At 43.8% G+C, this 26,029-nt stretch overlaps 1 protein-coding gene across 1 annotated transcript; it reads left to right on the plus strand.

Annotated features, from left to right (window-relative positions):
* The first annotated feature begins 1,149 nt into the window (after nucleotides 1-1,149).
* LOC120056176 (retinal dehydrogenase 2-like) lies at nucleotides 1,150-24,829 on the plus strand. The gene is made up of 13 exons (XM_039004396.1): nucleotides 1,150-1,311; nucleotides 11,834-11,938; nucleotides 12,465-12,605; nucleotides 15,483-15,612; nucleotides 17,022-17,083; nucleotides 17,816-17,944; nucleotides 18,213-18,326; nucleotides 21,051-21,153; nucleotides 22,404-22,588; nucleotides 22,813-22,977; nucleotides 23,215-23,372; nucleotides 23,610-23,684; nucleotides 23,884-24,829. The coding sequence occupies exons 1-13, from the start codon at nucleotides 1,189-1,191 to the stop codon at nucleotides 23,954-23,956; spliced, it is 1,563 nt and encodes a 520-aa protein (XP_038860324.1). The 5' UTR covers nucleotides 1,150-1,188; the 3' UTR covers nucleotides 23,957-24,829.
* Nucleotides 24,830-26,029: the final 1,200 nt, after the last annotated feature.

Here is a 26,029-nt window from a genome sequence, read left to right on the forward strand (position 1 = left end):
AAAAAAGTTTGACCCAATAGCAATAATGCGATGTCAATCATTTTTGGTTTTATTAGTTAACTATTTTAGGCCAAAATTGTTATAGGCCTTTCTTGAGATGTGAGCAATTGCCTAGTAGGCCTACCATCACTCCCGAGGTGTAAATATCCGTGTAATTCCTTTTATTTTTGAGACATTGCTTGAGCCGACTTAAATCGTTCAAATGTGTATTGGGAAGTTTGAAGTGAATGCTAACAGGGAATTATCACCACAGGAGAGATGCCTCTCATCAACAGACTAGGAAATAATAGTGATAGCTTTAAATCCACACTAAATAACATCTTAAGACCTTGTGGGGATGGTGTAACAGGCGAGTTGATGAAATATGTGGCAAACGGACCTTATTCATAGACATCACACTTAAATATGACAAGTGTAGCTAAAGAATAAATACATTATGTCATTCGGGTTTGTTCTAAGTAGTCCAGCATCAGGATTAATTCGTATGCTTCTTATCACCTTTAATGGAAATAAGGTCACTGATATTTCATTAATAGATTGAAGTGTTAGCTACATAATAATTATCCGGGTACTTAAATACTCTACATTTGCCTATTATAGACCCATATCTGGAGAGAAAAAAGTTCAGAATCTCTCTTTCACACAAGTTTCATATAAAGAAGGTTCGTTTACTTAAAGGTGCACGGTGGAGTCTTTACAGCTCAAGTCTGTGCATGTTGTTTTTATTAAATAGTCGTTTAAGGAATTGCTTTCACACTTGCCATTTACCAAGGTGTTTAATTATCTCGTAAATACCACAAGCACCACTTCTTCAATTATAACATCTTACTCTGGTCCCATTTTGTATTAGTGTATTCATTATAATATCTTAAATGTAAGTCAGTGTGTTTAAACTGGGTCTATCTATTCAATACAGATATCATGTCGATTTCAATGCGTTTCCTTTTGACTTATAACGAGAGACATTGTGATAAGTACTTTCCCTCCCCAACATGGATGGCTGGGTTCGTTTATGTAAATTAAGCTAGATTTTAATTCTATCAGGAGGACGGCCCTGTTCTCTACCCAATAAAAATGGACCGCGGCTGACACCTGGTTATAAACACAGGAAGGATTCCAAAGTCCTAATCAGAAATCAGTAGAAAAAAACGAAGACGCATCTGCAACAGACACACGGAGGCAGGCGCGATGACATCCAGTAAAATCGAACTCCCTGGTGAAGTGAAGACCGACGCCGATGCCGCTGCGCTCATGGCATCTCTCCAGCTGATGCCCTCGCCGGTGCCCAACGCGGATATCAAGTACACCAAGGTCTGTGAAACAACTTAAACTTTTACTCCGAGTCACATATTATGTTCAATGTATCATATCTCTTCTCGTATGCAGAATATTTCCCCTAAAAAGGTATTTGTCTGTAGAGGATAGATAGCGCACCATTTTCAAAGTGTGGAACTGCCCAATTCAGGCAATGCCTTTCCCCACAGTACAGGTGATTGAGTCAGGTTTAAAATGTTCATTCAAGTTCTGGATTTACCGTTGTAAAATTTGTTTCAGATCTTTGCTCACATTCATTGCTCAACTCAACTCATAGCATAGTATATAGCTCATCAACATGTGGCGTACAGTATGTGTGAAACTTTTCTAAAAGTTATCACATACGGCCACATCGAGTGTCATCTCCAAGGCATGATTGAATGATTAACAGTGTTGCCAACATAATTATATTGCACAGGTGGTTTTTATTTCACTTTTATATTCACCATGACTCAAGTAGTCTATATGTCATCTGCAGTGGCTACAATGAATAGTATTTATCACAGGTGACAGCAGTCATTTAGTAAAGGTCAGCATTTTTTCAGATAGAATGTTGTCATTACGCAATTCTGTCCAGATAGAATTAACGTCCCTTAACCTACCGTTATGTGATTAATAATAATCGCATGTTATTAACTATTTATTGATTAGAAACATGATTCCCAGGTATCTTATATCACTTGCATAACATTTGAAAAATTACCGTGTTGCTGTGATGAGTGTCGATTCATTCACACCTGTAATTTCAAAAGACGGTTGAATTGAAAATATTCACTTTGGAAGATATTTTTGTTGTTGCAAAAATCCATGGTTTGGTCTGATATACATTTTATAGCCATATTATAATATTTTATGTTAAGTGTGCTTTTTTCGTTTCAAAATATGTATTTAAACTAATTTTATTCAACCTCCTCATAAAATGAGGAGGGTTTTGGTTTCTTTGCCTGTTGTAATAAGCAATTTAACTAGTTTCAGAACGCCTTAGGCATGTTGTAAATTCTATTAATTTCACTGTGATTCCGAATAAGTTATTAGATTCACGGAATGAATTGCAAAGTCTTGGTGCTCTAGTCCATTATTGTCCTTAGAAGTCCGCATGACTCTTCAAGAACACTCAATGAAATGTGAAGACCTATTTCAATTACAAGTCTAATATTTCCTACATATTTTATTTTCATGTGTACACTATAGCTTATAAATTGTATTTGAATGGTATTTCAATGTATTTTTTGTGCGGTTACACTTGTGGTTGGTTATTATGGGCTCTGTGGGCGTTTAATTAGGCCTACACAGCAACAGCAGGAATCAGACTCCAAGGGCGTCCTCTGAAAGTGTCATATTTTTTGTCATTATTTTTAACACATTTTATGCTTGCATTTTGAGGATTACATTAATTCGAATAATATAGGCCCTGTGATGTCAGTATAGGCTATTTCTAAACTCCCCTTTATTTAATGCTGGTATACACTTAATCAAATCACTAGGACCTAACTGTAGAGTCACCATCCGAACATGTATAATATGTGGATGTTTGTCTGTTTGCTGTAGCATGGTCGCTTCTGCAGTTTGAAATTCACTGCTTTTATTGCCATGAGTGTGAGTAAAGGGCACTTCTTATTGAGGAGAGCTCCATAACAGCGCAATATGTAAGTACAGTGTTATAATCAGTGTTAGCCTCACACCTCGTTGTTGTAAGTTCAAAGGGCACTTCGCTGAGGCAACAAGCAACTTACAGTGGTCTACTCGCCATAAGAGGAGAGCTGGTTTAGCATGCCTGCCTTATGTGCACAATCATGCTATCAGCTCTCCGTCCCTCTCTCCCTCTCTCTACCTCCCTAATGCTTAGTATTATTTAAAAGAATGCACGCAAATGGTGGAATGTATAGGAGAACCTTTAGGGAGCGCAGGCCTTGGTGAATTAACCCCCAGGAATTTGAATCATCCAGTCCCTGTTGGTTTGGTGGACATGGGGGGCAGGAGATCACTGATTTATGGCCACCCCTGACGCAGGCGCTCCTCTCCTCACACCCTGTTCATGTTCTATCCACCCCACCGCCTGCCTGCCAGGGGGAGAATGAACACTGCGAGCAGAGTCTATAGCTAGGAGAGAGCTGGCCGTCAGGACTGTGGGCGCATGCTCTCTGTGTAGCCCTACGCATTCTTTCACTCCTTGTAGGCTAGTTGTGTGATGTGCCTCTGCCTTTTGCAGCCAGACGTCCAGTAGAGAGCTGAGAATGAACATGCTTATAACGCAGCTCCTTACACTCCAGGTTAGAATTGTTTCCTTGGTCTCACATGAGTTTGAGTATGTTGATGTTTTTTCTACTTACTGTTAAACATGATCATTGATAAGTGAATATGAATACACTTTGAGATAGTCACCATGACTGGGCATGCATTTTTTTCAGTCAACAGTTTTGTTTTACACACGAAGGTTACCAATAGTGTGTCCCTGAAGATATGCCCATAGTATGTTTAGCACCAACAGTGACTGTAGAGAGGTGTGAGATAGAGAGGTGTCATCGCCATAGACGTTTTGCCCCTTGTCCCTTTCACTGAGCCATGAACTGTTTGCCGTCAAAGAGACATTTGTGTGAACGTGTCAGTTAAGCTATCTCCCTCCCTGCGTGGGATTGTGCAGATCAGTGAAACTTTGCAAGGTCTGCTCAGGTCTCCCTTTGCTTTGTTATAAAAAAAATCACACATTTTCACACCCCCGCTCTCCTGTAGCTACAGCCGTAAAAAGAGGGTGCTTGGGTCTCGGTTCCTCCATCCACCCTACCCCCACTTCACCATAGCTTGTGGCCTGAAACCAGCTGGGTTGTAAGACACCAAGCTAGTATAAAAACATAGCATTTGAATGGTCACAGGAGAGTCGGCTTTAGAGCTCTCCGTCTGTGAGGTAGTCCACAGGGCTGATAGCGCCACGAAGGAAGCCATAAATTAACCTACCCTGATGGGCATTTATTGATGATTTTAGCTTTTTGCAGAGCGGGGAGAGAGAGGAGAAGGATCAACTGTGTGGTGTATAGTTAATGAATGGAGACAGAGCCAGTGTTCTCAGGGTTTTAGTGAGTGATTTCTCTGGCCCGGGTGGCTTCTCACACCGCTCAATGATTAGGAGTCGTTAAACCAGACACCTAGAAGAATAAATCTTTAGAGATGGAGGGAAGGAGCATTTCTGGCACATTCTCCTTCAAGTTGTTGAGAGAGACACCTGGAAATGCAAAGTTGAGTTCACAAAATGTGTTTGAATTGATACTTAGTGTGTATGACACTGAATAATGTTTGAACGGCCAAGGTTATAGACATTTTTTCTCTCATTGTTTACTATAAAACTGTTATGCAGGGATTCCTCATTGTCAGCAGGACATAAGTAACTGAAGTTAATGGTAATTGGAGTCACCATAGCACGGTTGTAGTTTAGTGTACTAATACAGATGTAGGATCTTGATTTGAGAAAATTATAATTATAATTCATGGACATTTTTGTAGGGATTGATCAATTTTTCTTGAGGGAAAATCAAGTCGAACATTTCAAAGTGGATATTACAAACTTCAGAAGCCTTTCAAAACCTCAAATACACCACAAGTTTTACATTTTCTGCATTGCAGTTCTCCTGCAATAGGGTGCTCAAATTAAGATCCTACACCTATAAACATACATAGACTGTGGGGAATGAGGACTGTAAATCAGTGAATCCTGGCAGAGGAATTTGGACCGTAATTATATATAGCTTCCCATTAAATAGCTTCCCAATATAAATAATGGCTTTTATTTTCCAGATTGGCTTAAATTAACTCATTGTGCAATTGCTGACACTTTTGGCCCTAATAGGAACCTATAACCTGTCTATTGAAGCGAGGAAGAGTTTTGTAAACTAATCTGTGAGGAGAGGTCCAGTCAGTCAGTCAGTGTGGATGAATGGAAGAGGCCCCATCAATCCGTCACTGATTGAGATAGTACAGATGAAGGCTGGGGCTCCCCAATGCTAGGTGCTGTCCACTGGGCTGTAAATTATGGGCCTGTCTCACAGTGTGGGTCAGTGCCCTGCCTTGCCAAAGCCTGACCTGCACTTCTGGAGTTTTTCACTTCAAAACCACCATCTTACTGCGATGAACATCAAACAAACCCCAAGGTAGAGGATACTGGGAGCCTGAATGATTTATCACAACTAGCACAGCGAGTGTTCTCTTTTTCTTCTTCTCTCTCTCTCTCTCCGATTCCCTCTCTTTCTCGTTTCACACTCTCCCCCTTCTTTCTCTCAGACGCACAGTCACAAACGTAGTTATACACATCCCTGGTTGTGACAGGGTGAGCTTGCGGTACCATGAATATGTCCGTCGGTGTGAAATGGCTGTTTGTGCAGTGAGTGTAAATTATCATCTGAGCAGAGGCGTCAACATTGCGTCGCCTGTCTCTTAATCACTCTTTAAGGAAGTCCGGTGACAGGGAGGTTATCCCATTAACTTCTATACCTTAAGTCTACAGGCCGGTTGACATGGGACATGTAAATCCTTATGGTGTCATTGTGAAAAACTGCTGGCTCCATAAATCCTCTGATATCCATAAAAAAACTCTCCCCTCTAGAGAGTCTTAGATACACAGAGAGCAGAAGTCTGCCAGACATGAAGTCATAGTCACCAGGCCCCAGTCACCCCTTATCACTAGTGGATCACTGTAGTTATATTCTACCCAGATTACATTTATTTGTGTTATTTCTCCCACTGACAGAATGTAGTGGAAGCATAGAATATTAGATTCTTACATCAATGTAATAATTTGATCATTTGAACCCTTAGAAAAGTATGGTTAAGTCTTTCAGTCTTAAAGGCTTATGCTCTTTATGAAAATCTGGGATTTGATATCCACAATATTATTTTATGAAATTAGGCTATTTCTTTAACACAGATATTTATTTAATTAGGATAAATGTTATGTTTGAAATCTGCGCAGATGATACAGCTGATTGAAAGACAAACTCAGTGTACCTCAGTGAAAGTGTCAATCTCAGACTCTGTAGACATTGGCACCACATGGCTGCTTAGAAGAGGCTGTGCTGCCCAACTCCAACTCCCGCATCTTCCATCCATTTGAACAAATGACAATTCATATTCAAACACAGTTTCCTATTGAATTTCTGTTTCTCGCATTAAGGAGTGAAGGGGAAAAGATTCAACTTTCTCACCACACACACAGTCAAGACAAAGATGTTTGCCAGTCGGTGACAGCGGGGTCGTCCCCTCCACAAACAGGAGAGCAGGGTGGCATTGTCTCCGGGTGTGTGAATGGAAAACATGAAAGTTCTTTGGTGTCAGGAGGACTGGGGAAAAAACACCAACTGGGCTCCAGTTTCACATACCCCCCCCTCGCTTGAAACAGTAGTAATTATAAATGTATTGAAACAGATCCAGAAAACAGAACGGAAATAGAGGTCCTGTGATAGGAAAGGATATGAAACTTCCTGTGCAGACAAAAGCTGCAGGTGCCCTGATCGGGATCCGTCTGGCTGTGGAATCTTGGCCTGTTGTGTATAAACATATATGTATGTTTTTTACTCTCTCCTGCCTCCCGAAAATGGACGAGAAATGAGTCCCATTAAATATTCCTTAAGCGTGTGAGCCATGAGAAGACGCTAGAGGCCAAACAGATGTTTTGCTGGCTGCAGTGAGTACTTTGGCATCCCCTGCCTGCCCTCACTCCCTAGTGCAGTTGTGGAGCAGCCTCCAGAGAGAGCACAGTGGCAGATGAGAAATGGATCAGCAGGACTGCGCCTTGACTTCACTGAACTGACGGAACATTACTCTTTAGTTTCTCAATGTCTGCTGATTGCACATGTATTCCCAGGGGACTCCCCTGTATATCTACCTTTTGCTTGGTCGAGATGATAACCACCTTGTCCCATTGCATTGAGAGCATGTTGTAGATAAGCAGAGCATATTTTCTTGTTGAAATTTTGTGCCCTTTATAGTGAATAATAGAGCCACGCTGACGTGATCAGAAACTTGTATTCTGTAGCCCTTATGTTCATCGTTGGCTTCATGCGCGCATGTCTCATCATTTCATCAGCCAAACAGACAAGTACTGTCAGCACTGTGAGATTGACAGTTTTAACAGAAAAACATGGGGGTTGCTAAATGTTTGCAGCTGTCCTGTGGCCCATGCATAAAGTGTTGACCTATCTGCAGACTGTCCAGTTCCCATCCACGCCAGGCAGCTCTCTCTCTCTGTGTTGTAGGAGGATCAGATGTCACGGCTGCACCGGGAGCACAAACTCTGCCAACTTTCTGTAATACCAAAATGGCCTGCGTGTTGACCAAATAATGAGAAACCACACAGCTTGAAGCAGTTCCTTGTAAACACAAATCGATTGATTTCATTCAGTGTAAAGGTTCTATGCAGTTTAGCAGTCGTCTTCATGTTGGTGTACTGTGAGAGGTCTGGATCCCACCACTTGTTTTCTTTCCTAGTTGCACAATACACACAACATATAGCTTTCCCATGTCAGTTATCATCTTAAAACAGGCTTTGGGACTGACATACAGTACCAGTCAAAAGTTTGGACACACCTACTCATTCAAGGGTTTTTCTTTATTTTCACTATTTTCTACATTGTAGAATAATAGTGAAAACATCAAAACTATGAAATAACCCATATGGAATCATGTAGTAACCAAAAAAGTGTTAAACAAATCAAAATATATTTTAGATTCTTTAAAGTAGGCACCCTTTGCATTGATGACAGCTTTGCACACTCTTGGTATTCTCTCAACCAGCTTCACCTGGAATGCTTTTCCAACAGTCTTAAAGGAGTTCCCACATATGCTGTGCACTTGTTGGCTGCTTTTCCTTCACTGTGCGGTCCAACTCATCCCAAACCATCTCAATTGGGTGGAGGTCGGGTGATTGTGGAGGCCAGGTCATCTGATGCAGCACTCCATAACTCTCCTTCTTGATCAAACAGCCCTTACACAGCCTGGAGGTGTGTTGGGTCATTGTCCTGTTGAAAAACACATGATAGTCCCACTGAGCGCAAACCAGATGGGATGGAGTATCGCTGCAGAATGCTGTGGTAGCCATGCTGGCTAAGTGTGCCTTGACAGTGTCACGAGTAAAACACCCCCACACCATCACACCTCCTCCTCCATGCTTCACGGTGGGAACCACACATGCGGAGATCATCCGTTCACCTACTCTGCGTCTCACAAAGACACTGCGGTTGGAACCAAAAATCTCAAATTTGGATTCATCAGACCAAAGGACAGATTTCCACTGGTCTAATGTCCATTGCTTGTGTTTCTTGGCCCAAGCAAGTGTCTTTTTCTTATTGGTGTCCTTTAGTAGTAGTTTCTTTGCAGCAAATCAACCATGAAGGCCTGATTCACAGTCTCCTCTGAACAGTTGATGTTGAGATGTGTCTGTTACTTGAACTCTGTGAAGCATTTATTTGGGCTGCAATTTCTGAGGCAGGTAACTCTGCAGCAGAGGTAACTCTGGGTCTTCTTTCCTGTGGCAGTCCTCATGAGAGCCAGTTTCATCATAGCACTTGATGTTTTTTTGCGACTGCACTTGAAGAAACTTTCAAAGTTCTTGAAATGTTCCATATTGACTGACCTTCATGTCTTTAAGTAATGATGGACTGTCATTTCTCTTTACTTATCTGAGCTGTTCTTGCCGTAATATGGACTTGGTCTTTTACCAAATAGGGCTATCTTCTGTATATTATCCCTACCTTGTCACAACACAACTGATTGGCTCAAAGAGATTCCACAAATTAATTTTTAACAAGGCACACCTGTTAATTGAAATGCATTCCAGGTGACTACCTCATGAATCAGGTTGAGTAAATGCCAAGAGTGTGCAAAGCTGTCTTTTCTTTTATTCAATTTGCTAGACTTGATTGGGGCTAAGACATGGTCAATTTATTTATAATGGCTCATTATCAAATGCAGTGAGTACTTATATGGGAATAATGATTTCTATACAAATGAAACCGCCATGTGTGGTGAGAGCAAGGACACCACGGGGGGATGGGAAAACCAAAAAGAAAACACACATCATTTCAAAATTTGCACTTTTGCACTTGAGTTTCCATCTTAGTTTTTTTCCCTTCGTTTCTAAATGAACCTAAAAGCAATTTTAAGAAACGTTGAGAGTTGATTTAGTGTGCAGCCTTGTCGTCTTAATCAACTCTCTGAATGGGACGAGACAAAAGTCTAACAGCCCCCTGAGCCCCGAGAGGGCCCCCTGAGCCCCGAGAGGGCCCCCTGAGCCCCGAGAGGGCCGAGCCAAACGGTGGCTGATGGTTGTCCTTTCCTAGCCATGATTTAGATGGTGGCCTGGTCCACTGTTCCCCTGTTTTATCCCCTCTCCTTCGGCGGTGCCTTGTGAGAGGGGTTACGCCGTGCATAAAGCTACCCACGGACTGCATTCTTGCTCAGACTGTCAGGGCTTTCAGGGGGCTCCCCTGATTTAGGGCGTTCCACTACAGTGGCCCCTATAAATTTTAAAACTAATTCCGTGCTCTATAGGGCTTTCTGTTTTTGTAGCAGGCCCTCAGCTCCTCGTCGTCACTGACACTTTTATGAAGTGCTCTTAATGAGAGTCAGATTAAAGGTGGCCCCCGATGGAAGGCGCCTGAGAACACTTGGTTTGGATGGGCTGGGAGAGAACTCACTGACAAGGCTGGGCTGTGGCTGGGAGAGAACTCACTGAGAAGGTTGAGCTGTGGCCGGGAGAGAGCCCACTAATAAAGACTGGGTTGTGGATGGGAGAGAGCCCACTGGGGGCCTGTGTTGATTCTGCTGTCTGAAATGGCTGTGGGCCCACTTTGTGTGCTGTGCTTAGATGTGTTGGACGAGGACCCTCAGTGGGCCTGTTTCTATCTGTTGTGTGTGTGAGGAAGTGTTCAGGGCAGGCTAATGCAGATTCATTGAAGTGTTATACAAGGCTGTATGGTATGGCCCACAGAGTGGTACAGGCAGATACCGAACACCTAAAACACTCAAACATGAGTTATTCATGTACAAGGTTCTTCTTGTAAAGCAGCCAACTGCAGGAGAGAGTGAGTGGAAGGGAGTGAGAGTGATGTCTGTGTGCTGAGTCTTCAATGGTTTCCAAGCGCGCTGGCATTTTATACCTGCCCTAAAGTAAACACTCCTCACAGTTTACAGCCAATTAAATTGTACTTAAGCCTCTAAGTTTACGTTGGTAACCATGTTGTAGAGCTAGAGAGGCCTGGGCCAGCGGGACACTTGAACCCTGCTTTCAGTTCTGCTCTCAGTGTATCTTTTCTCCCTCTCAAATAAAAGTATGGTAAGAGCAGATGTGTATACAGGATGATTTAAGCCAGCAGATGTTTTCTTAACACCCCATCTATCAGACAGACTGACATCAATTAAAAACAGTGTCTGGGGAGGCGCTGTGATAGACCCAAACATGTCAATAAGCCAACGGGACTGAGACATCTTCTATTTACCTTACTCTTACATAAGACATCCGTCACATTTATATGATCAAATCACACCAGTTTGTTAGGGGGCTTTTAAAATAAAGCTCAGATGACTGTTATTAAACATATTCACTCAGGCCAATTCCTTGAGATATGTCTCATTTCTGTTATTTGTCTAAACATTTATTTTTCTTTGGGTCTTTATCGAGCTTGAAAAGAGTCCGTTTGGAATCCCAGGTGGTTGTTTAACGGACGGCTTGCTTTAACGCATCTCAGAAACCAAGTGTGGCCCGTGTTTTATGATCTCATAAACGAGCAGCGATGTTGTGAAACGTGTGTCTCTCTGTGTGTGTGTGTGTGTATATGTGTATGTGTGTGTGTGTGTGTGCGCGCACGTACGTGTGTGTGTGTGAGAGATTGAGGGGGTGTCTAGTGTCTGATAGGGATTTATCTCTCCCCCACTCTTTGTCTGGATGTTGGAGTACTCCCCAGAGAGCCATGCCGGGCAGGCAGGAATCTCTGTCCACATTTCCACAGATTCTTCCCTTTACCTCCTTCCCTCCCTCCCTCCCTGCCCGCCTGCCTCCCTCCCTCCCTTACACAAGAACTGAGACGCACTGGTAGGAGCCAGGCTCACTCTCACTAGACTGTTTTATCAGGAACTACAATTAGTTACTGAATAGATTATTGGTTTAGTTGCGCCACGGTAACAAAACAATACATTTTTATTGAATAATATAACACACAATGCCAATGATTCACTTTGGACATCAACCTTCCAATTATGCTCCCTCTCAAACTGATCCCAATAATCAAATCATAAAACACATAATGTTTTTTAACAGCACATTTCTTATTTGATCAGATAAATACTTCTGTCTTGATTGAGAATTTGTGTGTTGAGAAAACTGCACAACTAAAATGTTATACCAGGGCCCCCGTGCCTCAGAGCAGGAATGGCTGAATAGTGTCTGGAGAGAAACAGAGCTGCTGCTAGAACCAGATTTTCCCTCTCACATGGGCCTCTCCATCCTGTGCACTGAACGCTGCATCTTTTCTCCCTTCAGATTTTCATCAACAATGAGTGGCAAGACTCTGTGAGCGGAAAGACCTTCCCAGTCTACAACCCCGCCAGCGGAGAGAAGATCTGTGAGGTCCAAGAAGCAGAGAAGGTATTGTAGAAAATAAAAACAAATCTGTAGTTTCTGCATTCCCCATATCTTATATTTTCAGAAATGAAAACACAGGTATTTTCCCTTGGAGTGTTTGAGAATTAGATGTTTGTTATACAGAGCTACGCTTGAGTTTTCCACACGTGTTTCCTACCACCTCTGCCCTGGCATCCCCTCCTTCATGCATTGTCCATGTGTGAGTTATGTGTCCAAAAAATAAGGAAAGCAAATGGGTTGAGAGTTTAGTCTAATGTGGTTTGGTTCTCTGGCTCGGCAGTTCCTCCTCTCCTTCCCTAAATCAGCACCTCTGTGTGGAATAACTGAAGCAGAACAAGCCTTAAACATGCTAATGGAAGATCCATTAAGTATCATTCGGAATAGACAGACACATTTTATTTGTCTCAGTGGAGGTGGAGAAACACCTGTTAACTGGATAAGGTTCTATCATTAAACTGTGTACTGGATACGGTTTCTCTGTTTCTCTACCTCAGGCTGATTCAATCATTAAACTGTTTCTCTTCTACAGGCTGATGTGGACAAGGCGGTGCAGGCGGCCCGGCTGGCCTTCACCCTTGGTTCAGTGTGGCGGAGGATGGATGCGTCAGAAAGGGGTAGACTGCTGGCTAAACTGGCTGACCTGGTGGAGAGGGACAGTGCCTATCTAGCAGTGAGTTTACCACAGTGCTCAAAGTCCAGATCCCGGACTTCTTCGTTTTAGCAACATGCTCAAAGAAATATACACTAATACAGTGCCTTAGGAACATTTTCAGATCCCTTGACTTTTTTCACATTTTGCTACGTTACAGCCTTATTCTAAAATTGATTAAATAAATAAAAAAACCTTAGCAATCTACACACAATACGCCATAATGACAAAGCAGAAACAGGTTTAGAGAAATTTTTGCTAATTTAAAAATAATCATAATTTATATATATTTACATGTATTCAGACCCTTTGCTATGAGACTCGAAATTGAACTCAGGTGAATCCTGTTTCCATTGATCATCATTGAGATGTTTCTACAACTTGATTGGAGTCCACCTGTGGTAAATTCAATTGATTGGACATGATTTGGAAAAGCACACACCTGTCTATATAAGGTCCCATAGTTGACAGTGCATGTCAGAGCAAAAACCAAGCCATGAGGTCGAAGAAATTGTCCGTACATCCCCGAGACAGAATTTTGTCGAGGCTCAGATCTGGGGAAGGGTACCAAAACATTTCTGTAGCATTGAAGGTCCCCAAGAACACAGTGGCCTCCATCATTCTTAATTGGAAGAAGTTTGGAAGCACCAAGACTCTTCCTAGAGCTGGCCGCCTGGCCAAACTGAGCAATTGGGGGAGAAGGACCTTGGTCAGGGAGGTGACCAAGAACCCGATGGTCATTCTGACAGAGCTCTAGAGTTCCTCTGTAGAGATTGGAGAACCTCTGAATGTCCTTGAGTGGCCCAGCCAGAGCCCAGACTTGAATGCAATCGAACATCTCTGGAGAGACCTGAAAATAGCTGTGCAGCAATGCTCCCCATCCAACCTGACAGAGCTTGAGAGGATCTGCAGAGAAGAATGGGAGAAACTCCCCAAATAAAGGTGTGCCAAGCTTGTAGCGTCATACCCAAGAAGACTCGAGGCTGTAATTGCTGACAAAGGTGCTTCAACAAAGTACTGAGTAAGGGGTCTGAATATTTATGTAAATTTGCAAACATTTCTAAAAACCTGTTTTTGGTTTGACATTATGGGGTATTGTGTGGCGTGAGTTGGGGTGGGCATTCTATGTTTTGTAGTCTAGGTTTTGTATTTCTGTGTTTGGCCTGGTATGGTTCTCAATCAGAGGCAGCTGTCGATCGTTGTCTCTGATTGAGAATCATACTTAGGTAGCCTGTTTTCCCACTATGGGTTGTGGGTAGTTGTTTTCTGTGTCTGTGTTTTTTCCATACAGAACTGTTTCAGTCTCGTTCATTCTCTTTTGTTGTTTTGTCATTCAGTGTTCATGTTCAGTTGGATTTCATTAAAATGGACACTTACCACGCTGCACATTGGTCCGATCTTTCATACTCGTCATTAGACGAGGACGAGTACCGTTACAATGCCACCTTTCCAACAAGTCAGTTCGTCAACTTTCTTACCTGCTAGAGCTACCGCAGTCAACTGTAGGTGCTGTTATTGTGAAGTGGAAACCTCTAAAAGCAACAACGGCTCAGCCGCGAAGTCGTAGGCCACACAAGCTCACAGAATGCAACCGCTGAGTGCTGAAGCTTGTAGCGAGTAAAAATCGTCAGTCCTCGTTTGCAACACTCACTGCCGAGTTCTGAACTGCCTCTGGAAGCAACGTCAACACAATAACTGTTCGTCGGGAACTTCATGAAGTGGTTTTCCATGGCCAAGCAGCCGCACACAAGCCTAAAATCACCATGCGCAATGCCTAGTGTCTGCTGGAGTGGTGTAAAGCTCACCGCCATTGGACTCTGGAGCAGTGGAAACGCGTTCTCTGGAGTGATGAATCAAGCTCCACCATCCGGCAGTCCAACGGACAAATCTGGGTTTGGCGGATGCCAGGGGAACGCTACCTGCCCCAATGCATAGTGCCAACTGTAACATTTGGTGGATGAGGAATAATGGTCTGGGGTTGTTTTTCATGGTTCAGGCTATGCCCCTTAGTTCCATTGAAGGGAAATATTAACTCTACAGCATACAATGAGATTCTACATGATTCTGTGTTTCCAACTTGGTGGCAACAGTTTGGGGAAGGCTCTTCCTGTTTCAGTATGACAATGTCCCCGTGCACAAAGCGAGGTCCATGCAGAAATAGTTTGTCAAGATTCGTGCGGAAGAACTTGACTGACCTGCACAGAGTCCTGACCTCAACCCCATCGAACACCTTTGGGATGAATTGGAACGTCGACTGCGAGCCAGGTCAAATAGTCCAACACCCAACCTCACTAATGCTCTTGTGGCTGAATGGAAGCAAGTCTCGGCAGCAATGCTCCAACATCTAGTGGAAAGCCTTCCACGAAGAGTGGAGGCTGTTGTAGCAGCAAAGGGGGGAGTAACTCCATATTAATGGCCATGTAATGTACCACGGAAGATCAGAGAAGGATCTTCATAATACCAGACCCCCTTAAAATATAAATGTGTCAATGTTTTACTGTAAATATTAATAATAATAACTTGTATCTTTTAGGCACCTTTCTAGACATCCTATGTCACTTTACATTAACATAGATGTTTTCAATTTAAAGCATATGCTTCCAATAATTAATGTTTAAAAAAAGATTTAAAACAAACGTATTGTGAAAGAGAGATGTCAAAACAAGGGGACTGTTTTAAAAGATGCCGGAAAAAAGCACTACGTTTTTGCCCATGTGGTTATAATAGTGTTAAATCAACCTAATAAGCCTAAGACTTAAAGGATGATTTATAACTTATAGGCACTGTAGCATTATGTTATTTTAGTATCACGTTTCCCCCCGGAGATAATGTTCAGACCCACTGTTTCTTGGAAAAAACAAAAAGACAGATTGTGTTTTAATATATATTTCTCTCCAGACTATAGAATCCATGGACAGTGGGAAGCCTTTCCTGCCCACCCTGTTTGTGGACCTCCAGGGAACCATAAAGACGCTCAGATACTATGCTGGATACGCAGACAAGATCCATGGAACGTCCATTCCAATGGGTAAGTCTATTCCAACTCAGGCTTCCTGACTGTGGGTTATGTAGCGAAAAGCACATTGAATTCTTATTCTCTTCAATTTCAACGAACTAGAACCCAGGCAGAATGTTACAGGTCAGAGGTATGTGGTGGATGCCAGTGCCAGGTGAAGATTACTAGTTAGCTAGCAGCAGATAAGCGGAGCACCAGGCTTCTCTCTGGGGGCCTGCGGGACAGGAGATGAGCTGTGCTGAGGGCACAGAGGTGATGTGAGGGTAAACATGGCTGCTCCCTGGCCAGTTGTAAATCTGAGCCTTAATGGTCGCCCTCCTGTTGAGACTGCCACCAGTGGAGCCCAGTGACAGGACTAAAGAGCGAGGGCCACTGGCTGTTCTGCCTAATTTAGCCGTTTGAAAACGCCGCGACGGGGAGTCTATAGGAGTTAGGACAGCCACTCCGCAGCTCTCTCATAGAGCAGCCATTAGCTGGGCGAGGGGTTGGGTGGTGTTGGGGTAGTAGTTGGTTCTCAGGGACCCACCTGAGGACCAGATGGGGTCTGGTCATTGAGGGCCTGGCATTAGGGAGCCTATATAAGTCATCCACACTCTTTTAACAGGCATGTTAAGTCATTGTTTAGTAGCCAAGAAAACAGAGGACCTAAGAAAGCAGTACTAGTACTGACAACCTCCTGAGACTAGCACTGTGGTCTGGTTGGTCTTCAAGCCCCTCCTGTGTTTCTTCACCAAACCCAGCCAGTCCTCAGCTAGTTCAGAATTTGGCTTGAGCACTATTCCAATGTGCAGCAGTGTTACAGAACAAACAAACAGACCTGTTTCTGTGGCCTGGATGATGTTGAGATGTCAGCGATGTTCTTATCTTGGCCACCAGGGAAGATGAAGCACTTGGCCAGTCCACCCTTGGGCTATAGTTCCAGGTCCAAGCTCCTCCTCCTCCTCTCTGGAGCAATGTTTCATCAGCTGATCAGCCTTAGCCATCCTGTTCTCATGAACATCACATAACTCTATTGTAATAAACACTGTTCAGTTTTCTACCACTAAATAGCGATTGTTATTACTACTGTTGTAGGGAACGAATAAACATGGCACACCCTCAACGAGTATCTTCCTTTACTCTGGTAATGTAAGAGGAATGAAACTCTCCTTCCAACTTAACACCCACTGCTTTCTCCTGACTTTAAACAGAGTCACACGTATCATTTTGCTCAATGTAGCGTAACAAAAGAATGGTACTGTGTGATGTATTGCCTTTTTAGATCAAGATGAATTGTGTTGGTAAAAAGCACAACAAGGACACCTGGGGTTTTAATGTGTCATCCGGTCACTGCTCTGCTAATGTCTCATACATGCTCATTTCCCAAACCCAGCTAGAGCAGAGGATAGTAACGAGCCTTGTTCTTGTGTGCTCCTCTACAGATGGAGACTATCTTACGTTCACTAGACACGAGCCCATAGGAGTGTGTGGACAGATCATCCCTGTGAGTGTGCCAGTTTGTTTTCTATTCAGATGGCTAGTCTCAGAGGACAAATCAAACAGTCACTCTCCCACATCTGCAAAGCTTCCCACTCAATATTAAGAGAGAGGTGGATAGAAGGAAAGGTGTTGGGATGGTGGTGGTTGTGAGGTCTGGGACAGTCAGCCCATTTGTTAAAACATATTGTGCAGGTTCCTGGAAGTCTCTGACGTGCTTATCAGTGAGTGTATATTTGGGTAAATCTGTTGGCAGGCTGAGAAAGAGACTGTCAGGTCAGTATAAGCTCAGAGAGAGAGAGGGGAGGAGGAAGGGGGAGAGAGAGAAAGAGGGGGGGGGGGCACTATGAAAGAGACAAGGGATAGGAGGACAGAAGTAAGAACAGAGCATTGATTGTGCAAGAGCTTGAGGAAGCGTGTGTGGGTCTGTGCTGAGGCCTACTGGGGTTCAGTGTAAAGTAGAAATAACACCAGCCTGCGCAGTACCATGACACGTTCTAAGTACTGCACATGTTGCAATTTCCTTGTTTTCTCAGTGATGTGGGAAGAGAATAGATAGGGCGAGAGAACATTTCCTGTCATGACTATGTTGGGCAAGTGAAAGTGAGAGTCTATGAGTGAGTAAGCGACGGAATGTGTGGGAGAGCAGGGAAAGCAGTGATGAGTTATTGAGTATGAGTGAGCGCCCTTTGTCAGGAGTCTGATGTCCTGTGTGTGTGGGGGGTGTTTGTGTCTACAGTGGAACTTCCCACTGATGATGACTGCGTGGAAGCTAGGTCCAGCGCTGGCCTGTGGGAACACGGTGGTCCTGAAGCCTGCTGAGCAGACCCCCCTCACCTGCCTGTACATCGGATCTCTGGTCAAAGAGGTACAGTACAGCACAATCACCACAGTAACCCAATCCTTAGAGCCTCTTTATCCACATCCTCCATGTCTTCTCTCTGTGTTCGGCCTCTCCCCTTCTCTGAGACAGTGTGTCTCTCTCGCCTCTTGTCTTTTTGATGTTCTGTCCATTCTCTCTGGTCTGCTGGTAGGGAGGTTGGGTTGGGTCCGGATTCCCCCACACTGCCTGTGGTTTTGCTTGGCTCTCCTGTCCTCTCCTCTAAAGCTTGTTTCCTCTCATATTGTTTTGACAGGCCGGGTTTCCACCGGGAGTCGTCAATATTTTGCCAGGATTCGGGCCAACGGCAGGAGCTGCAATTGCTTCGCACATGGGCATAGACAAAGTTGCTTTCACAGGATCAACTGAGGTAATTTCCCTGAACAAAACGATTGACGGATAATTCACTGTCCCTATTGCTTTCTTTAGTGACACAGTGACCAACATGTGCAGAGCAGCAGAGATGGAGGGCTGTGTAATTAGGGGACATTGGGTTCCTGTATTGAAGTCTAAATGACAAACAAACGGGGGCTTACATAAGCTGCATGCCCTGTCATTACTTCTCACCACAGGGGGATCAGAGGTGAGCAGTCTGCTGCTGGACTTTACCACACACACAGACACACTAATGTACACATACACACGCACACACGTACACACGTACACACTGTACACTATACACTGTACACTACACACACACACCATAGACATACTGTACATATACTGACGTACATAGACCAGTCACAGACAAACTGGTTCATAAGTGTCCCAGCCAGTGTAATGACAACCTGCTACTGTACCTTACAGACATTGAGTTGTCTATCAGGTCCCTAGGAAAAACAGCCGCCTTCATAGTGGAAAAATGTTGATGGAAAACTAGGAATGATCAAGGGCACACCGTGTTAGGCAGTGAGCATTAGGAGATGTTGTGGTTGGAATGCATTCCTCCGTCTTGTGTGATCAGTCAGAATGACAGCCAACTCCATTCATGTATATCATTTTGTAAACATCTGTTATTGCTAACCACAAATGTACCCCTTCAGGCAGTAAGAGCACGTACAGTAATCTTAACATAATTATGAAGCGCCATAAATCGATGGATTTTATATGTTTTGAAATGACCTGTGTATATTTCACGTGTATCTGTCGTAAATGAAACAGGGTTTTGTAGTGTTTAGAGAAGCCCTAGAGTTTATAGTGTCTTTGCTTTGACTCTGGGGATCTGTTTGGAGAGAAAGGGAGGAGAGTGACTGTTTGTGTGTGGTATTGAGCACCCACCAACACTGCTACGCATGTGCAGACATAATAGATTGCTCTTGGTGATAAGGGGACAAACAGAAACACTGTAACCAAAGCAAACTCACATACTATGGAGAAAAATATTTATTTAAATTGTGTAGTTGAATCAAATCCAGACCTTTATTGAGAATATACAGGATTTGTTCATTTGTATATATTTTTTTACATCAATGTTGCAACATCTCTGTCAAGCACTGTAAGGATGACAAAGACTCAGATGTCCAAATAATCTGAACGGTTATTAATGAGAACCTGAATGCAGTAATAAAGTTAATGAGAGTGAATAGGGTTTCAATTGATCTTCAGAGTCCATTCATGCAGCCCGAACTTAAGTCATTTGATCAATGCTCCATTACCTAACCAATGAACATCCACAGGGCTTTCTCCACCATCACTTTACATGCTACCAGGCAGCACACACATACGAGCCTTCCTCTTTTGTTTTTTACCATCGGCGGTTCCAGAACATTTCCCCAAAAAGTGGCCAGTTGTCTTTAACTGCTTTCTCTGTTGTTTCCTGTGATCTGGAGTCAATTACAGAGTGGATGAAGCGCTGCTGTGAGAGAATGTAGATGCCCAGACTGTGAGTCACCTTGGGTTTCAGTCACACCGGGCGAGAGGGGACAGTGGACACAGCATCCTCTGAGAGGCTGGAGGGGGTAGAGGGGTAGAGGGGGTGGATGGGTAGAGGCTTGTAGGGGGGGGGGGGTGTTTTCAGGTGGCCATTGCGTCAGTGGTGCCTCATCCTTGTTCTCACACACACTCAGGGCTGTGACTCTCCACAGTAGCGGCCCAAGTGGGAGCCAGCCCAGCGTGTCTCCTTTGCACTTCAGTGAATGCACGCTAACGTCATGTTAGTCAGCACCCCTTGAGCCTTTAGGGAGCGTGCTGCCTGCCTGCCGCCTGCCTGCCAGAGGAAGGTTTGTCCTGCTGTCCCTATCACACAGCTGCTCTACCACTCCAACCAGAACACTCAGCAGGCTGCCCTGCTCATTTCCTAACACAGAATAATGCAGTCTGGCAATATTGGGAAAGGGAGACATTCCAGTGCTAAGCATTGTTCGTGCGAAGAGATGAGGCATCATTCTTTTGAGAAATAATGTTGGGGTCAATACAATACATCAGTATAATAAGAGCAGCTGGGCAGACTCAAATACTTGCAAGGGATTCATTTTCACAGAGCTCACGCCATGCATTACTAGAGAACCACTGTTTTTACACGTCTCCACTGTGTGAGTCTGGAGGGAGACGGGGAAGGGCTGTGGAATTCAGCCGTATTTGGATAATGGTGAGCAGCACTTTTGATGAGGGGGAAATTGTGAACAGAGAAGTCGAAAGGAAAGCTCTTGCTGCTATTTGATAAACACTCCCAACTCCTCAGATCATCCTCAGCATTCAGCGCTTCCAGCCAGGGCAGTGTAGGCCCACGTCGCACCAAACAGGCACCACTTTACAACTTTTCACAGTTAGGTACTTCAATTTGCCACAAGCCCAGGCTGCTGCTGCCACCCACACAACCTGTGGTTGCTTCTTCCTGCGCTTGATTAAACAAGAGATGCTGTTCGCTGCTGAAACATCACTTTATTTTCCTGCTGAAGCCTCCCAGAACCTGTAATAGATATTTTGGCTGTGTGTTTGGCACACTCGTGTTTCAGCTGGCCCAGTGGTGCGTCCCTTGTTTTGGGCCTAACCAACTTGCTAAGCTATTTAATGGCTGCATCCATTTAGTGATCCGGCCACAGGTCTGCTTGTGTCTGCGTGAGTAAACTAAACCCAAGCCCTGGTTCCTCCCCAGGTCGGCAAGCTGATCCAAGAAGCAGCTGGGAAGAGTAATTTGAAGAGAGTAACGCTGGAGCTAGGAGGAAAGAATCCCAACATTATTTTTGCAGACGCTGATTGTAAGTTTGACGACACTTTTATTAGTTCCTCCCGTTTCCCCATAGGTGGTCGTCCAGATGGACGCAGGGGTTCCCTATGTGGCATTGCCTGATTTGAAAATGGGGTCGCGAGAGAAACGATGATATAAAATATGCGCTAGATTGGAGTTGTAATAAACAGAGCCATTTCATTTTTTTTCCCCAAAAAATTTTCCTAAAATTTGGCTCGATCTTTTGAACCTTTTAAGCAGCCAAAAAATATTATGAGCCCGTCACTGTTTCCCTCTGCAATGCCCACAAGCCGTGCAGGACTCATTAGAACAGAGTGGACAAGACCAGGCAATAAATCAGACTGGGGGGAAAAGAACATCATCAATGATGATGATCTTCTCTACACAGAAGATCATACAAAATGAATGCCTGATGATCTTCTGAACTTTTCAATATCTTTCTAATGCATTTCAGTAACTTTAAACCATACTTCCTTCAGATTGAAATACTGTCAAAAGCACTGTCAGACTGATTTGTAATAGACTGTCACAGCCCCAAGTAAAAAAGTTAACATTGGCCATTGATTTTTTTAAGATGCAAAAATATTTTGATGTCAAAATGGGGTCACAGGACAAAAGTTTGGGAACCCCTGCCTTAAAGACATTGTCTTGATAGAGGGTCGAGGGGGAATATTTACAATGTTTTGTCCAATAATTTAGTCTGACATGCAAAATGAGACAGCGGATATGTCCACATGGAGTGAGAGCGCTGGCATCTTCAAAAGCTTCCGCTGGGCTTCACAGGGCTGTGAAAACCAACGGATGGATGGCTCTCATGTTAGCTCTAAGTGTCTCACAGAACTGGGGATGCCGGGGCTTTCAAATGCTTTCAGCAGCCGCGAGAGGGGCTCCCAAGGCCCGTAAATCAGGGGAATGGAACCTGCCGCGGCCGCCTGCATCAGCCCGAGACCCATAAATCACTAGGCTCCGTTAACCCCTTGCGTGCCACGGCAGGGGCCTGTCTCTCAGGTGTCAGATAGCAAATGCACAGCACAGAGAATAGCTGCACAGTGGTAGAAAACATTCTGACCATGATTGGAAAATACATTTTGTGCGTTTGTAGTGTATGTGCCTTAATGATATTCACTTTTAATTAATGTAATTTATAAGAACCATATGGAATTTCATCAACATTTTTCAATATGTTATAATATTCTACCACATACCGCTAAAATTAACTGTATACTGAGCCCCCCTCTTCCTCTTCTTCCTCTTCCTCAGTGGATCTAGCTGTGGAGCAGGCCCACCAGGGAGTGTTCTTCAATGCAGGCCAGTGCTGCACTGCAGGCTCTCGTATCTTCGTGGAAGAGCCCATCTATGAGGAGTTTGTGCGCAGGAGTGTGGAGAGGGCCAAGAGGAGGACAGTAGGAAGCCCCTTCGATCCCACCACGGAGCAGGGTCCACAGGTGAGGATAGAGGGCCATAGACCCTGCAAAGGAAGGAGGAGTCAAACAATACCCTCTATGACAAAACATATCAGCTATCGACTCAATATGTGCATGACCAAATATAATGTATTTGATTTACTGTATGATAAATATACTCCTTTGGCTTTCCTTCTTGTTTCCTCCTTTTTCTATCTTCTTTCTCCTCTCCTCTCCTCCCTCTCCCCATCTCTCTCTTAATCCAGATCAGCCAGGAGCAGCAGAGCCGCGTGCTGGAGTTTATTCAAAGTGGCATCAGTGAGGGAGCCAGGCTGGAATGTGGAGGCAAAGCCCTGGGCCTGAAAGGATTCTTCATCGAGCCCACTGTCTTCTCCAATGTCAAAGATGACATGCGCATCGCAAAAGAGGAGGTACTGACTGGTACACTGAATGACTGATACTGAATGACTGACTAAAACTCCCAGTATGACTGAAACACAGTATGACTTTCCATGCCCTATGATTTTACGGAAGGTGGTTTCCAAATAAGTTAAAATGTCTATTAATGGCCTCGCCCCCCACATACTTAATGGTGTGACTAAGCAAGGATGTCACCATGGAATGTTTCAACATGTCATCTTACACATACTGCTGACTGTCCACTCCAGATCTTTGGACCAGTTCAGCAGATCATGAAGTTCAAGACTATTGATGAGGTGATTGAAAGGGCCAACAACACAGAGTACGGCCTGGTGGCAGCTGTGTTCACCAGCGATATCACCAAAGCCATGACCATCTCCACAGCCATGCAGGCTGGCACCGTCTGGTAAGACCCTCTCATCGTCATAGCGATCTATGTGTCCCTGGTTAACCCCATAGATTGCATAAAAGGTTGACTCATATTACTGTATCTTTTTAAATGATAGCTCATACAGTATTCAACTACACTCCCCTCAGCATGCTCTTCATTTAACCAGTCTTGACAGCATTACCATTCAACATGATTATTAAACAATGCAGAAAAATCAAAAGCTGATGTTTGATGTATGTTTTGTGTATTTAGGATAAACTGTTTCAATGCCCTGAGCACGCAGTGTCCATTTGGAGGATATAAAATGTCTGGCAACGGGCGTGAATTGTAAGTATTCTTTTCTGGTTCCTAGCCCACTGTCTGAAAGTGCGTGACTAAAGCCAAGCAAGTATTCCTGTAAACTGTGTGTTTACAATAGAGAAAAGTTTGGTTGCAAAATATTCCAAAATGAAGCTTTGTACACAATAAGCTTGCTACAGTTCATTAGAAATCTGTTTCAACTGACATTGTGTGTGTTTGTTTGCAGGGGGGATTGTGGCCTGAAGGAATACTCAGAGGTGAAGACCATCACCATAAAGATCTCAGCCAAGAACTCCTAAGGCGGCCGACCACACCTAGTGGAGGAAGACTTCCTCTGAGGCGCACCACTGACCCTCTGGGTGTCTGTCTGTGGTGGTAAAACACACTGATCATCCCAACTAGCCATGACCATGGGCAACTAACTCTATTGGCTGTGAACTCCCTGCCCACTCCTCTCCCTCACCTCCCATGGGCAGTCCTCACATCAACATCAGCTGTCTCCATCAGCCCGGTGTACACCGGCGGTCTCAAGTTCACACCAAACCTCTACTCCACCTACTGCCATCACCCACCTCCTCCACTAACCACACTAAAGCACTTGGAGAGACGATGGGAGAGGCTACTCTGTTCACGTCCCCCCCAAACCCCCCTAACCCCCAGGAGTTGGACACTCACAGACTTAAGCACCGCACCTCCATCCCTGCTTTGCCCCATGTCAGCTAATCATTGTAGCGTGTTGGGAGGCAGTGTGATCGTGTTGTGGGGTATCATTGTCAAACCTCATACTGTATGTTATTATGTGTCATTGCTTTGTGTCATTGCTTTGATTTGCCAGGTAACATTCATGGAAGCATATCAGCTCATTCTAAGACCACTGAAGCTCTCAACCTCAGAAATGAATGGATGAGTCCATTGAAACTGTTAATTAGAATTTTTAATTGTTGATATCTAATTGTTCATGTTTTTATTTGAACTTTTACCACTTAACACTGTATGTCAACGTATGACCAATGTAAACGTGAAAACAAAAATGGTTAACCTCTTAAAACATTTTAGTCATACCTGCTAAGAAGAGGAGTAATGTATTTTAATCATAATGTACGTTTCTTATTGATGTCCATTTATGTTCATGTTTATACAATTATGTACTATGAAATTATAAGATATAAAAATGGACCATAGCTTTTTTTAGTAAAAAAAGTTTTTTTCTCTCAAAAACCTGGCTCGGCTGTGTTTGTTTCAATGCCATGGGAAGTAATATATTGTGCAGTCACTTGCATCAAAGCTCAGTTTCCACATTCATGCCTCAGCTATCTCAGCTTTGACATATTGCTCAGATATTTCATGAGGTCGCACAATTTACAGTTCCGTTCTGGCCAGAGATCTGAGGAGGGCAGACAGGGCGGGCCCCAAGTCTCGTTTCATATTTAACTATCAGCAAGACGAAGACGAGGCTGCTGTTGTAACTCATGGTGAAAAACAAGAGGAGTTTACTCTCTTAACGAGGCATCTGGTGCAAGCATTATGTTATGTCTGAGGAGGAAGACACTAAACTGCAACTGCAGTAACAGAGTTAACAGAGATGCTCTTCTGGTGATTATTACAATGTCCTGAATAATAGTGTTTATCTTAACATTCATTCCATGAAAGACAATTGTATCTTTCTACAGTACGTAGGCCTGAGGATAAAACACAAACAATAACAGGCCAATACATCTGGTAGGTCCCTCCATGCAGCTCCTGCACAAGAGCATTATAAACACTTTGCTCTCTGGACACATATACATTTGCAAACAGATTTGCTATTTGATATGCCAAAGACCCAATGAAAATAAGAGATCTAGGGCCAAGGGACCAATGAAAGAGATTAAGAATCAGAGTGTGTGCGAGAGGCCGCCTTGGAGGAGAGGAGTTGTGCAGATGTGAGCACCCTTCGCTGAAGCCTTCCCTTGGCAATTGTCTTTTGAAATGTCAGGGTGGATTTTCCCACAATCCTTTTGCCTGTCGGTATCTGTAGTCATTCCAAAGGGATGATGAAAAAGTGATTGTCTTATTACGGCACTCTGTTAGCTCAACGGGGAACGTCAGAGCAGGCCAGGGACACACAGACATAACCTCCAGTTAAGGACATCAGCTTGGAAACAAACCACACTAACAGGGACGTTCAACCTGCTGTTCAGACAGCTCCTTATCTCTCAAGCACCACGTTTTGGACGTCTGTCATCCCTCACATAGTAGAGAAGATATTCCTTTTATCAACTTCAACAAAGTGCTCACATACCTAATCAATCCATTTCTGTCTCAGTGTTTGTCTCAGAGTTTGCTTCAGGATGGTCCTCTTCTATTTCTGTCCTCCTGAAAGGTTGTTTTTT

Source organism: Salvelinus namaycush, chromosome 1, assembly GCF_016432855.1.
Source record: "Salvelinus namaycush isolate Seneca chromosome 1, SaNama_1.0, whole genome shotgun sequence".
Classification (NCBI taxonomy): domain Eukaryota; kingdom Metazoa; phylum Chordata; class Actinopteri; order Salmoniformes; family Salmonidae; genus Salvelinus; species Salvelinus namaycush.

Coding starts and splice junctions, on each gene's coding strand:
- LOC120056176 (XM_039004396.1), top strand. CDS start 1,189: ATGACATCCAGTAAAATCGAACTCCCTGGTGAAGTGAAGACCGACGCC. Junction 21,154..22,403: donor TATTTTTGCAGACGCTGATT/GTAAGTTTGACG, acceptor CCTCTTCCTCAG/TGGATCTAGCTGTGGAGCAG. Junction 22,589..22,812: donor CCACGGAGCAGGGTCCACAG/GTGAGGATAGAG, acceptor CTCTTAATCCAG/ATCAGCCAGGAGCAGCAGAG.